At 34.1% G+C, this 12,912-nt stretch overlaps 1 protein-coding gene across 1 annotated transcript; it reads right to left on the minus strand.

Moving 5' to 3' along the window:
- Nucleotides 1-5,560: 5,560 nt before the first annotated feature.
- On the minus strand, nt 5,561-11,824 carry LOC110377102 (solute carrier family 2, facilitated glucose transporter member 6). The gene is made up of 9 exons (XM_064041540.1): nt 11,473-11,824; nt 11,062-11,171; nt 10,663-10,782; nt 10,190-10,345; nt 9,628-9,795; nt 9,138-9,270; nt 6,945-7,174; nt 6,292-6,486; nt 5,561-5,891 (listed from the first exon to the last, which is right to left on the minus strand). Exons 1-9 carry the CDS (start codon nt 11,537-11,539, stop codon nt 5,610-5,612), a joined length of 1,461 nt encoding a protein of 486 aa, XP_063897610.1. The 5' UTR covers nt 11,540-11,824; the 3' UTR covers nt 5,561-5,609.
- Nucleotides 11,825-12,912: the final 1,088 nt, after the last annotated feature.

Genomic DNA, 12,912 nt, shown 5'->3' on the forward strand with positions numbered 1-12,912 from the left:
ACATTTTGCTGAAAATAATCCTTGTACATTTCATAACATTTCAAAATATTGTCGTAAGCTTCAAACATACTTCTGCAAAACGATTCAGCGTTACTTTGACCGGAGAAATTTTTGAGCCGAATATTCCACAATTCGGCTTGGTTTCTCAACAGTTTTAAAAATATGATGGCGTAAATGAAATTAATATCAAAACAGATAACAGAGACACCACAAATTAAATTGTACAACCGAAGTTCAAGTTTAACCCAAGCGTAGATGATGATGGTAAAATCAAAACTGAAGATAAGAATAACACTGATCCAGTTACACACGATAAGGCTTTTGAGATAAATGCCATCGTTGACAAATCTGTGGATATCTTGAACTTTTAAGATAAACAATACGTTTTTGATAGACCGTAACACACTGAAGTAGTTGATGACGAATCCTGTGGAGTATAAGACGAGTTCTATCTTAGATACAATGTAGAGTGAACTGTAGTATTGTTTAATGGCTTCACTAGTCAAGTAGATGCGCAAAAGGAAAGCGAAAATGGATATCATGACGCCACAAAAGGACACCAGAATTGTCGTAAGACTGTTTGTTTTTATTAAATTGTCTTTTATACGGTATTGGGGGCTCAGTAAAATATTTTGCATTAAGTTTATTGGCAAAAGCATCGACTGAAAGTCTTTGTCAATCAGTTTCTTCTTCACGGGTTTAGAAAAATATTTTTTTATGTTATTACAAATAATTTTCATTTTCCAAAATATTTAAAGTATTTTTAAATAAAAAAAATAGACTAGAAGATGTTAAAAGTACTTAAAGTTCTAATGTTTATTTTCATACAGAATTTCAGAAAATGAATCACCCATTATGAATATTAGCCTGTAAGTATACGATTAATCATATTTAACAACAACGCCTATAGGAAGTTATTTATGTTGTTATGGAAGAAGACTGAAGTCTCATAATTAAAGATAAAAGAACACGAATGGGAATGAATAAATGAAACAGTTTATAACTAATACACAGTTTCTCAAAAGCCACTATGTAAGAAATGAAGAAGAATGTCTTGTCTGTTTGTCACGATTTTACACCAATCACGAACAATCGATTTAAAATAAGTTAAGTTTAATTAAGACATTTTAGAGAGGACATAACCTACTTTTTATATAGCAGCGGGAATCAGTTTCGTCAGAACAGGGGTGAACCCACGAAGAAGAGCTAGTTAGATATGCTATCTAAATATATGACAGAACTATTAACATGGACATGTTGACAATAAATGTATAGTGTAAAAAAATGTTTACCATTCATCATACTTTAATGTTTTTGGAATACTTCCATTACTACCTACTTTAATAATGTAATTTTCATAATACACTCGTGGGCGAAAAGACGAATTTTCTTACCAAATGTCGCAAACATGATAGCTAGTCAAAGAATCTTGGTACACGACGATATTTTAAACATTTGTTACCCTTTCCATTTACTAAGGACTATCTTGTGCGTCAGAAACTATCATATTGAAGGCAACTGGGTCCAAAGACTTACTACAAAAGACATTGCTTGCATTATCTTCGTCAACATCGGAATGACTTGCTTGTTCATCATGACTCTCATTTACAGCAATTTTAGAATCATCGAAGCTTACTTTGTGTACTTCTTCATGTACGCTGAATATTATTTGTACTTCGTTTTAATTTCTTTTATTAACGTGTATAAGAGTGACGAGAGCGTTCGTTTGTTGTCTATCCTTCATGATGTTAATAGATGTTTGTCTTCCTATAAAGATGCAAAGAGATTCAGTAGAATAGCTAGAGCATCAGTTTGGATTATAGCTTTCTGTAGTCTTATCTTCTTTCTATTCAAACTAACATATGATAATCACTGGCCATGGATGCGCAGTATATTCACATCTATCACCCTACTACTAGATTTGGAAATAGCTGAAACAACAATATTCATTCATATGTTATGTACGAAAACTAGAAGATGGAATGATGATGTTGAAAAAATGAATTTTGGAAATTACGTAGATGATGTTGCAGTTGATATTGATTGGATTCTAGAAGATTTGTATCGTGTTTTGAATTTGCTGATAAAGGGTTGGATACAAATAAAAAGAGCTTCGGAAGGAAAAGTAAATAGAATTCTTACTGTGGAGATGGATAAATTTTTGCGGTCTTATGTATAATAACTGTGTTTACAGGTTCTGTTGCATTTTATCACGACGTTCTGCATGACTTTAATATACGTTACTGTTATGGCCCACTGGGCGAAGAGAGCAATCGTCAGTACCTACCTATTTTCTTTTATTTGATCTGTTTTTCCTATTACTACTTTGAGATAGTACCCTTGGCTTAATTAAATCAAAATCTACATTTACTTCTCTTCTGGACTTTTCTTTCCCTAATTTCAGAGTCGTCATTTATTTATTTTCGTTTGTTTTCAGTTCAATCAAGATTTGATAATAACTCACTCGGTTGGCTTAATCCTGATTTTACCGAAGATGATCATCATAGAACTTGCGTTATCATTCAACTGTGAAGCATTTTACACTGAAGTAGCAAGAGCTAAGTATAATATTATACTGAAATCTGCACAGAACTGTAAGTTATTTATTGAATAGTCTTTGCTTATATTATAAAACTGAACTACTGGCAGAAACTGGTTATAACAAACGCTAAGAGACCTCTTGAACAATAGTCGCCTTATGCGACCCGTAAACCAACGAGGTATAGGTACTATGGACGAGGCACGATCTATCTGCGACAAAGGAGAAGGGCTGATATTAAAAGAAAATAATTATACACACATTGTTTTAATAACGAACTTTTATTCATTTCAGCACCATCAAAAACAAGATGGAAAAATATAGAACGAATAATTGAATCAGATTTCTACAAAATGACTGCATGCGGGGGATTCCCAATCGACGCTGCGTTAATGGTGCAATTCCTTAAAACTATCACTATGTATACCATCGTTTTGCTGCAGTTTTCTTTTCTTTGAGTGATTATTATCTATCATCGGCTCTCATTTTAACATCTTTCTTCGTGTCAGACTATCAGGCTTATTACTACTGAAACTTCGCCCTATGAAATTATCTTTCACTGTTTAGTATGCTTGTTAAGTTGTAAATAGTGTGTTGTACCTATAGCTTAGTTACTAATATTATCTATATGTACCTGTATCTGTGTATGTTTTTTTACTGTAAAAATTTAAACCAACTGGATTTCTTTTCGACTTTTATTAATTCTCGCTAGCTGATATACTAATTGGTAGGTATACACTTAATTGCGAGTTAATGAAAGTTAATGAAAATAATTATAGAAATACAAAAGTGTATACCTATATATTTTATTCCAAAAGTATGTACATGAGCATGGAGATATAAATTAAAAACAGTTTTGTCAAGTTATTTATCGTAAGAAATCGTTTCATCAATCTATTATTTCTACAGAAACACACACAAATACACTAATAACTATAGGAAAGATCCATTTAGAAATATTACAAAAATGCAAATTGTAGCATTACAATAGTATAAGTGGCTACTAAGTTACAGAAATTCAGTAACGTCGCCGCGTCGACAGAGAAGAGACCACACGCAGACATCTTGTCGAAATCACTGTGTAGCACTCTGAATATGTTCTTCCACACCTTTTTTGATGGCACTGAAATAAAAGGAAGGATAATAATATCACGCCCTAACTTTCACTGAAAATGAAATGATGACTATGGGGGCACAGTAGGTGGATTGGTAGTCAAGTTGGTGGCCAAGACACATATAGTCTATCTGGAGTGTAAAAAGGATATAGACTACTTTTATGCGGTAAATGAAGGAAGTGGTTCTTCCAGGATGCAGGTAAATACCACATTGAACAGCTAGCTTTTTATTAAATCATCTCTATTAATCAAGTGATACTTTTAATGCTCTCTTAACTCCGTTGAGTAATGAAAAGTCGGTGGGGGAGGTAATATACTCACATTCATGAGATAGCTTGATCACTACATTACTCCTAGCTCTCTTAAGTTCTTTATAAAACGCTTCACAAGCTAAACAGAGACCTAGTTCCACGCTCGCCACCTTGGTTAACCAAATCAGAACTCCAATGGAATGACTTATGATGGCGTCGTAATTTTCCTGAAAGATATTTTCATCATTCATCATTATCAACATTGATATAATTCTAGTCAAACTTTTTCTCGTCACATGTCGTCAAATGTAGGTATAGTTTTGCTTGGAATAAATTTACTTTCGGCTGGCTATTGAATTTTGTGTATTCTTATCAATATTTGATACTCACAAAATGCATTTTGGACCATATTATAAGGACTCCTACGTACACCAAAGTTTGTACAAATGTTGTCGTAAAGTGAAAGAAAATCTGCAAAGAAGAAATAACAAATTGTATCATGAAGAAGTCTCTTCCATTACGTCATAACAATGAAATTAAAAAAGTAGTATAATTACAAACAACCCAGAAGTCTTCAGTACTAAATTCCAAGCTTCATTCACAGATTCTATAACATTTTCTACATCATCCAACAACTTTTCTCTATCCACTGTTACATCATCATTATTATTTCCAAAATTAATTTTATTAAGGTATTCATTCCATCGATAAGTATAACAAGTCAACATATAAGTTAAAAGCATGATTTGAACCAATTCTAAATCTAGGAGCGCTGATGTTGATACGTAGAATCCTCTAAAGAATGTCCAGTTTGGATCATAACATATTTTGAAGGTTACCAGGGAAACACAAGCCATTAAGAGCCCAGTGATCCAAAAGTTTGTTAAATATTTGAATTTTTTTACATCACTGGTGTTGTATAAGACTCGGTTGATATTCTGAAGAGTTGATAGTAAACGCACAGCTTCAGCACTGTAGATTATATTAATGATGCACAAGCTAGCTGTGTTGAAAACATATTCAAAATACACAATATTGTATACACATCTATAAGTAACCAAGCTGAAAGCGGTATACTTCATGATCAAGTAATAGTAGCAAAACATAATACAGATGATAATAACAGAGCACACAGTGTTTTTCCTCGAAACGTGTTTGACAAAATTGTAATGAATATTATACTTTCGCATACAGAAAATAGTGTTGATGAAGTAAAAAGGGTAGAAAATGCTTATCAAGGTTTTGCTAATAATTAATTTTCGTTGCATAATGAATAATTTTGTTTTGTTTAACCGCACTGTTATGATATTGTGACTACGAACGACAATATTGTGAATGTAAGTGAAAAATGTGATATCTTAATGAATAAAGTTGATTCGTATTGATATAAGAGTTACCTTGAATGTCATGTTAGAATTAATGTAAAGTAGGGTCATATTTTAATCAATTACTTAATTGAAATTCATTGTTGTAGCACTTTTTGGTCGTACCTTTTTAAAATAACATCTACACCTAATGTACCTACTTGGAAAATTATCGTATTTACTAATTTTATTACGTTTTTGAAATGGGTAAATTCCACGATCAATATTTTAGGTTTATAAATATTGTTTCTTATAACTTTTACATTTACATGGATTATAAAAGAAAATGCATTCTACCTTAAAAGATTTTTTATTATCAACCTTATATCCTATCTTTGCTTTAAACATCTACTTTAGCGGCCTCAATAGCCATCATCTGTTCTCTCTCCATCTTCTTTTCTTTCTTCGTCTTCAAGTCTTCATAGATCTCTTCAAGGATCCTCTGCTTCGTCTCCGGCACTTTAAGGATGACGTAGATGGAAGTCACTATGCAGACTGCCCCGAAGAAGTAGAATGCCACGTGAGCGCCTACTGCGTTCACCAGGGGCTTGAAGAAGAGTGTCTGTACGAAGGCTGCGAATGATGCTGCTGACATTGTTATCGCCATTACTGAGCCTCGGTACTGGAAATGAGATTAGGTTAGGTATTAGTTTTGATTGTATTGAGGATTTTAATAAAGTTACTGACTAGGTTAGGTAGTCAATAGGTTATTCGAATATTTCTAAGAAATTATCGTTCTTTCAAGAGCTTTAGTAAGTGCTGCATTTTGTTTGTAAATGCAATTTGTAGATGCAATAATAAAAATGTTGAAATATAAATACTTTGTTTTACATGTACATTGTTTTGCAATCCCAACTAGTATCATCAAACTATTGTAGAATAAATTATGAACAGCGCATTACCTACATTACTAATTTATAAGCAAAATTCTTTCATATTTCAAAAATCCCATCTATCATAATCATTTTATTGATCAACAGAAAATTATTAATGTTCTCAATATCAATAACTCGAATGCTCACCTTAAACGAAAATATCTCCCCAGTAACAATGACAGACACGGGCTGCAATCCCAGTGCATCACAAAAGATGCACAAACAGAGAGCCACTACCGGTATCCAGGCTGGAGTGAAGACCGCGTACTCTCTAGCCACGAACCAGGATGCTAGGGCGCACATGCTTAGACCTGACACGAATGCTGTACCCACGAAGAGTGGCTGTTGAGGAGAAGAAAGATTTTATAAAAGAAAATGCATTTTTTTTTCTGAAAATGCATATAAAAAACCTTATTCTAGTTAAAACTTAAGCATTTGCCTTTATTTATTTGTGTTGGATAGCAAGATACAGAACCTGCAATCAAATGACTGGTAATAAAATAAATAAAATAAAATAAATCATACTGGTTGTTATAATGTAATGATTAAAAATTCTGGAAGTTGCTGGGTAGAGGAGTCACTATGAGCAACCTAAGCACGGACCTAATTCTTGGGTACCAATTAGGCTTAATAATAATATTTCAAACGCAGGTTCATTCGCTTCAGAACTTTATAAACAAACATAAATGTAGATTAGGATATTGAAGTAATGTCTTCTCTGAGCAATCAAAACTAGACCTCATTACAATACCAGAAGAGTCTTTTATCTATGTCAAATTTTAAAGACACAATAATCTTACCTTTCTACCAGCCTTCTCGACCGGAAAAGACGCCATGGAAGCTCCTATAACCTGCACGGCACCCAAAGCCATGGCTTGCTGGTTAGGAGTCAGGACTAACCCTGAACCTTCTGAGGACATGGAGAATATCTCCCCAGCGAAGTTCAGCACTGGGATGGAACCGCATACTTCTCTTGCTAATGCCAATACTATGGCTATGATGAAAGCTCGGACGAGGATTTTATCTTGACCTGTGAATTAGAAAATAGAACACATAGTAAAAATTGGTTTATTCGTTCGGGAGCTACGATGCCACTTACACATATACAGATGCGTCAAAGAAATGACATAGCTTAGATAAAAAGGAGTCCATGTATAAATTGCTTTCCTAAGCAATGTGTGATTATTTCAAAAACAGCTGTTCCATTGGCTTTCATTTTAAACATAACACAAAAAATGTGAACAAAGAAAAACGTCAATAGGAATATAAACAAATCATTAACAAACGTGATTTCGTCTGTCACATGAATCTTAAAATATTTAAATAAACAATCATAAAATATTTGCACACGCTCACTAATATTTTACACTACTAATTAAACAAATTAAATTACTAGACAAACATTATAAATCGCTTTCTTATACAAACGCAAAAAATAAACACAGGTGCACTCGAATGAGGTATTACAAGATACGCCTAAAATAGTAGTAAGTCAAATAAACTCAGTTTATACTACAGTTGAGATATCATATTTGTGAATGATTTAGATTTTATTACTATAGGAGTAATTTTAATGAGTACCTGCTCACTGGAAACTAAACAGTGGCCGACAGTAATGATCCAATAGTTGACAGTTTTTTTTTTTTTTGAGGAAGATTGATTGCAAATCAAAGTTTTCAATCGGTCAGTGGTACTGGCTGAATACCTGATCTTTGTAATGTGCGTACTACAATTCAATTCAATGTATTTATTTGTGAGCTTAGGTAGGTATACTGAAAGGTCTTAAAATTAAACATGTTAGAGCCCTATTTTCTACCAAATGGAATTGGTGTGCAAATAATTTTAAACCTATTGAGTTTATATAAAAATCATCGTTTCATCTTCGTAAATTGATTTATGAGCCCAAACAAATTATCGACTGACTAAAAGTTTACAGACTGCGGGCACACTTAGTTTATACTACTGTTAAGCTATCTTATTTGTTAATAAATTAGATTTTATTACGAGAAGATTAATCTTGTATAATGGAAAAACCGCAGTTGACGAGTATTTGAATTACTTTATGGTGTGTGCAGTATCAGAAACGTGCTTCAAAGGGGGGTTGGCACCACGTTATGTTTTCTTTCTTTGTTTATTTTTAAACCTCAAAGTGTAGGGGGAAAGAGTGTCTACCTACATTTTTACGACAACTATTAGATAACAGCAGATCCATATTATACCGGAGCCACAAAATACAAGCTGCGCTTAGTTTGTGGTTCAATGACAATGTAAGCTATGTAAGGTTACTTTCTGTCAATAAACATTATTTTATTTATTTATTGAATGTTTAATGGTTAAGTGCGTTTATCATGCTTTCACGGTAAAGCCGCTGATTGAGATAGAAAGTTGGGATCCTCAAGATTTTTGTAGCCTATTTGAACCCCGGTCTATGAATTGTCGCTTGAGACGCAATGTAACAGCAACTAGTAAGCTATTAGATATAAAATAAAGGTAAAATTTGTCCAACCTAATGCTGTTTCTTTATAAAACAGTTCTATAGTCGCAATGAGGAACAATTGGTCAGCGTGTTTGAGTGTTCAGCGCTCAATGAGCTTAATTGCTATTATTAGCGACTGTGACCAAAATAATATCATTGACTGAATCAAGGCAACAGAGATCCATGATTTAGATTTTGCAGATTGTGAACCACAATGTTTTTATATCTCTTACAAGACTGCCAACTCCATAATGAAGTTAAGCCTACGGAGGGATTACTCTTCATCAAGTTGGTTCAATGACGTTCGACAGAGGTATGGTAGAAGAAGACAAACAGATCTGACCCCTAAAAAAATTGGGATCAAGACAGGTGGGTAATGAAGTTATGCAATTTGGTCTATAAAATACTATTTTTGTTGATAAGTGGATCGAAGGATATGATTATGATTTTTCCAATTAAAGAATACCTGACAGTATAATTCAAATAGTCTGGTTAGTTAAGGCTAATAAAAACTTACAAATAGCTTTTAAAACAAAGCCGTTGCTCTCTTCGTCCTTCAGTTGTTCCTTCTTGATCTGGTTCACTTCACTGACAACTAAAGGATCATCTTCTTTCCTGCATCTGAGCCATGCCATTACTCTGATGGCTTCCTGCAAAGAAAGTAAAAGTCTTCTGTAAGTCTCAATAGGATTTACAATACCTAAATAGGCGGAGTTGAAGCTTTCTTGTCATGACACAAAGATTTTTTCATAAGAAATAGTTGTCTTACCAAATTTTTTTTGTTATAAAGGTGTTATTGCTTTTTTGGAGAATTTTTACTTATATTTGTTCCATATCTTATAAAGGTAATACTTAATAAGTATAGGGATAGTACTCAAGTAACAACTATTGATACATACAACAGAGAAACTCTAAATGTAATTTTCCACATTGGTCTCAGTCCAAGCACAACTTACGTCCAGGCTACTATTTACTGCCAACCAAACTACATAGATTGCACAACTTACCTCAGTCTCTCCTCTCTTAATAAGATACGAAGGTGACTCAGGCATCATGAGGAAGAGGATCAGGTGTAACGTCGGCAGCGTCAGACAGATCCACAGGATCGTGCGGTAGCTCAGTATGTCCCCGATGATGTAGAGGAACAGGTTCCCTGATGTGTGGGACATGATTAGCTGGAAAGAGATTGAAAAGAAATTAAGTAGGATACGCCAATGTAAATCTGATCTTAGATGACTAAGGAAAACTGTGACTTAGAATGTTTTAAATGAAACTCGGCAGACTTTAGTACAACAAGCAATTATCCTTTTGTAGCTGTTATTTCCCGCAAAGTTTTTGATTACTTGCAACTTTATCTATTTGGCAGTTGAACCCCAGAAATAATTCCGAGAGATTCATTGATTCAGGTATCTAGCCCAATGATCGGGAAGTGAAAATTTACAATTTTTTGTAGCAAGAGATGCCGTCATATACTATGGAAGAAATAGATACGCTACGAGGACCCCAAATAACTATTTAGGATAATGCCAGGGGAATGACGATGTCTCAAAAATATAATGAAAAACTTACCAAAGTCCCCAACATGCCTCTAACGTTAGCTGAGCTGATCTCCTTCGTGTACAAGGGACATGTGACGTACGCTCCTGCCATCGTTATACCAAACATGGCTCTCGCTAAGATGAAGGCCCAGACTTCCATGGAAGACAGTTTTATTGTCCAGCAAGCCTGTGAATTCGACGACAATTTGTTAAGATGGGTTCATCATGGGGTTTGGAAATGAGTATTTCAATCGAAAAAGCAGTAGAATAACAAATTTTAATACATGGTTAAAGTCACAGCTGTGATTACTAACACAAAATCTGGCCACTCTAAATATTCCATGCATTGTGCTTAAAGAAGCTGCGGCAAAGTTGTATTTGATGAAAACCGTAACTATGGGTGAATTGCATGGTTTAGAGGTTTTCTCCTTTGGAATTTAGGTCTTTGCCAACAGTTTTAAGATTATGTATCGCGTTTTAGTAGCTGTTATTGTAGGTACTTACAAATGATACAGCAGACATGAAGAATAGAGTATGTTTTCTTCCGAACTTGTCACTCAGGATCGCCATGAGATAATCAGCTGGTATACATGTTAAGTACGGCGCCGAAGCTATCCAGGATATCTGACAAGGGAATAAACAATGTGAAAGAAGTGCAGCGAACCTGGAAGGAGGCCTTTGTCCAGCAGTGGAAGTCTTTAACGACAGTCGAAAAAGATCTTTAGGACTGGTGGACTTAGCAATAGATTTTACTTTAGTGAAGATGATGAACAATAAATGAATGAATTTGACTTAACTATTTCACAATAAATTCCAAAATTACGTAACAAAATATGGATGCTTTTGCTCAACAGTGAGACAATTTGGGCTAGGAAAGAAACAGCTTTAGCTTTGAACACAAACCTCGAAATCAGTAAGTGGTGTGCCTCTAGGCGAGTCCTTAGATTGCAACAGGAGCCCCATTGGTGACATCCAGCCGATGCAGGCCCCGTATGCAAACACTGGCAGGTTTACTGCTCCAAACAGAAGAATGTTTTAGATTTTAATAATAACCCTTTTATTCAGAACTCGAAACAATTTACGAGAATTATCATCCCCTGCCTCTAATCACAATTTTTTAGAGGTCGACGTAGAATTCTATCTGCCGTCATCTCACAAGTAACGTTCTTTCTAGCCATGTCAACTTTCACACAATCCATCCATCGTTTCTTTGGTCGTCCCTTTCTACTATATCCTTCCACATTTTTTTATGCTCTTGCCATGTCCATACTATGACATAGAAAAATACTAAATCATAATCATAAAAGCACTTACTTAGCACCGCACAAATTATTTGGTTGATTTTGCTTCCTTCACTAAAGATTAAGTAGTATTTCTTCATTTTGAATTACTATTAAAACTAATAACTACAGCAAAATTTTATAAAACAATGAAAACACTATTTTATAGCAACTTCAAAGTTGCCTAAAAGATCACAACAAAAAATTACATTTTAACATTTATTTCTATATAATTCAGTTTTTGTTGTTAAATAATTGAATTAAATTGAAACTGAAGCTTTTTAATTGAATTGAATTTAACTATTATAAACCCATTATTAATGACAACTTTTAAAAATAAAACACGCGACGCCCGTCATTTGGTTCTCGCGCTCACTTATACACTGAATTCATGGAGCATCGTTATACTCCTTCATATATTATAACAACATACATATGTGTATCAAAGATTAATTAACTTATCTATTCTGCTAATATTATAATGCTGAAGCGTTTGTTTGTTTGATGCGAATAGGCTCTGTATCTACTGAACCTATTTGAATAAGTTTTTCACTGTTAGAAAGTTTGCTTTACCCGTGTAATGGAAGAAGTTTCCTCGGGACGGGGGTGATAAGTCGAAAACCGGCTTACAGAATGCGACTGAACCAAAAAATTGAAGTACTAGGACAGCATAAACCACCAGACTAAATACCAATCACAGAATTTTGATGCAACTGATCTCCCCATATGCCAGGACAGGACGCAACTGCTCACCAAGTACCAGGATAGCATAAGTTACAGGAGCTTACCAGTACTCAAGTATCGCTATTGCTCACCTTGTCCTTCGGGATGCGGGTGAAACTGCGTAGAACAACTAGTCTTGCAATAATTTCTGATGTAAGTTAGCAATTACATGTAAAATTGAGTAAAACAAACACTACTATTTGCTAACAGACCAACTTTTGTTTGATTCCTTCATGTCATAATATAAATTATAGATTAGGATGCTAAGATTTTTATGAGTTAACATGTGACAAGATATACATACTTAGACAGTGGCGTGAGTGAGGTATTAGTTTATAGTTTGTTCATAGTTTGATTAAATAATGTAATTAAAATGGGTGTGTTTTATATTGTACTAACGATTTAATCTGCATCCCCTGGGAACTTTTTCTAGGGACGTGAAACTTTTCCCCCTTGTTACTCAGAGATAGTGTAGCTTTCCAAAAGTGAAAGATTTTTCAAATCACTTCATTAGTTTCAAACAAAGAAACGTTTCCCCTTTATAAATAGGTCTGTATAGCTTTCGCCAGTAGTTTAATAAGTGTCCTGTGAAAACTATTTCGCGCACCGGAATAAAAATCAGGCCAAGTATACATATATAGCCATCCTTTATACATGGGCTACATAAAATATACTGAAATATTTTTTAGTCATAGTTATTAACGAGAACTGACACCCTAAATACCTAAATAGAGTAGATATAATAGACACT

The sequence above is a fragment of the Helicoverpa armigera genome, chromosome 25 (genome assembly GCF_030705265.1).
Source record: "Helicoverpa armigera isolate CAAS_96S chromosome 25, ASM3070526v1, whole genome shotgun sequence".
Classification (NCBI taxonomy): Eukaryota; Metazoa; Arthropoda; class Insecta; order Lepidoptera; family Noctuidae; genus Helicoverpa; species Helicoverpa armigera.

What these genes read in the sequence shown, in the direction of transcription:
- LOC110377102 (XM_064041540.1), bottom strand. Translation starts at nt 11,539, where the DNA reads ATGAAGAAATACTACTTAATCTTTAGTGAAGGAAGCAAAATCAACCAA. An exon ending in AATAATTTGTGCGGTGCTAA is followed by an intron (nt 11,172 to 11,472) that starts GTAAGTGCTTTT and finishes TGTTTGGAGCAG; the next exon opens with TAAACCTGCCAGTGTTTGCA. An exon ending in CACCACTTACTGATTTCGAG is followed by an intron (nt 10,783 to 11,061) that starts GTTTGTGTTCAA and finishes TTCCCTTGTCAG; the next exon opens with ATATCCTGGATAGCTTCGGC.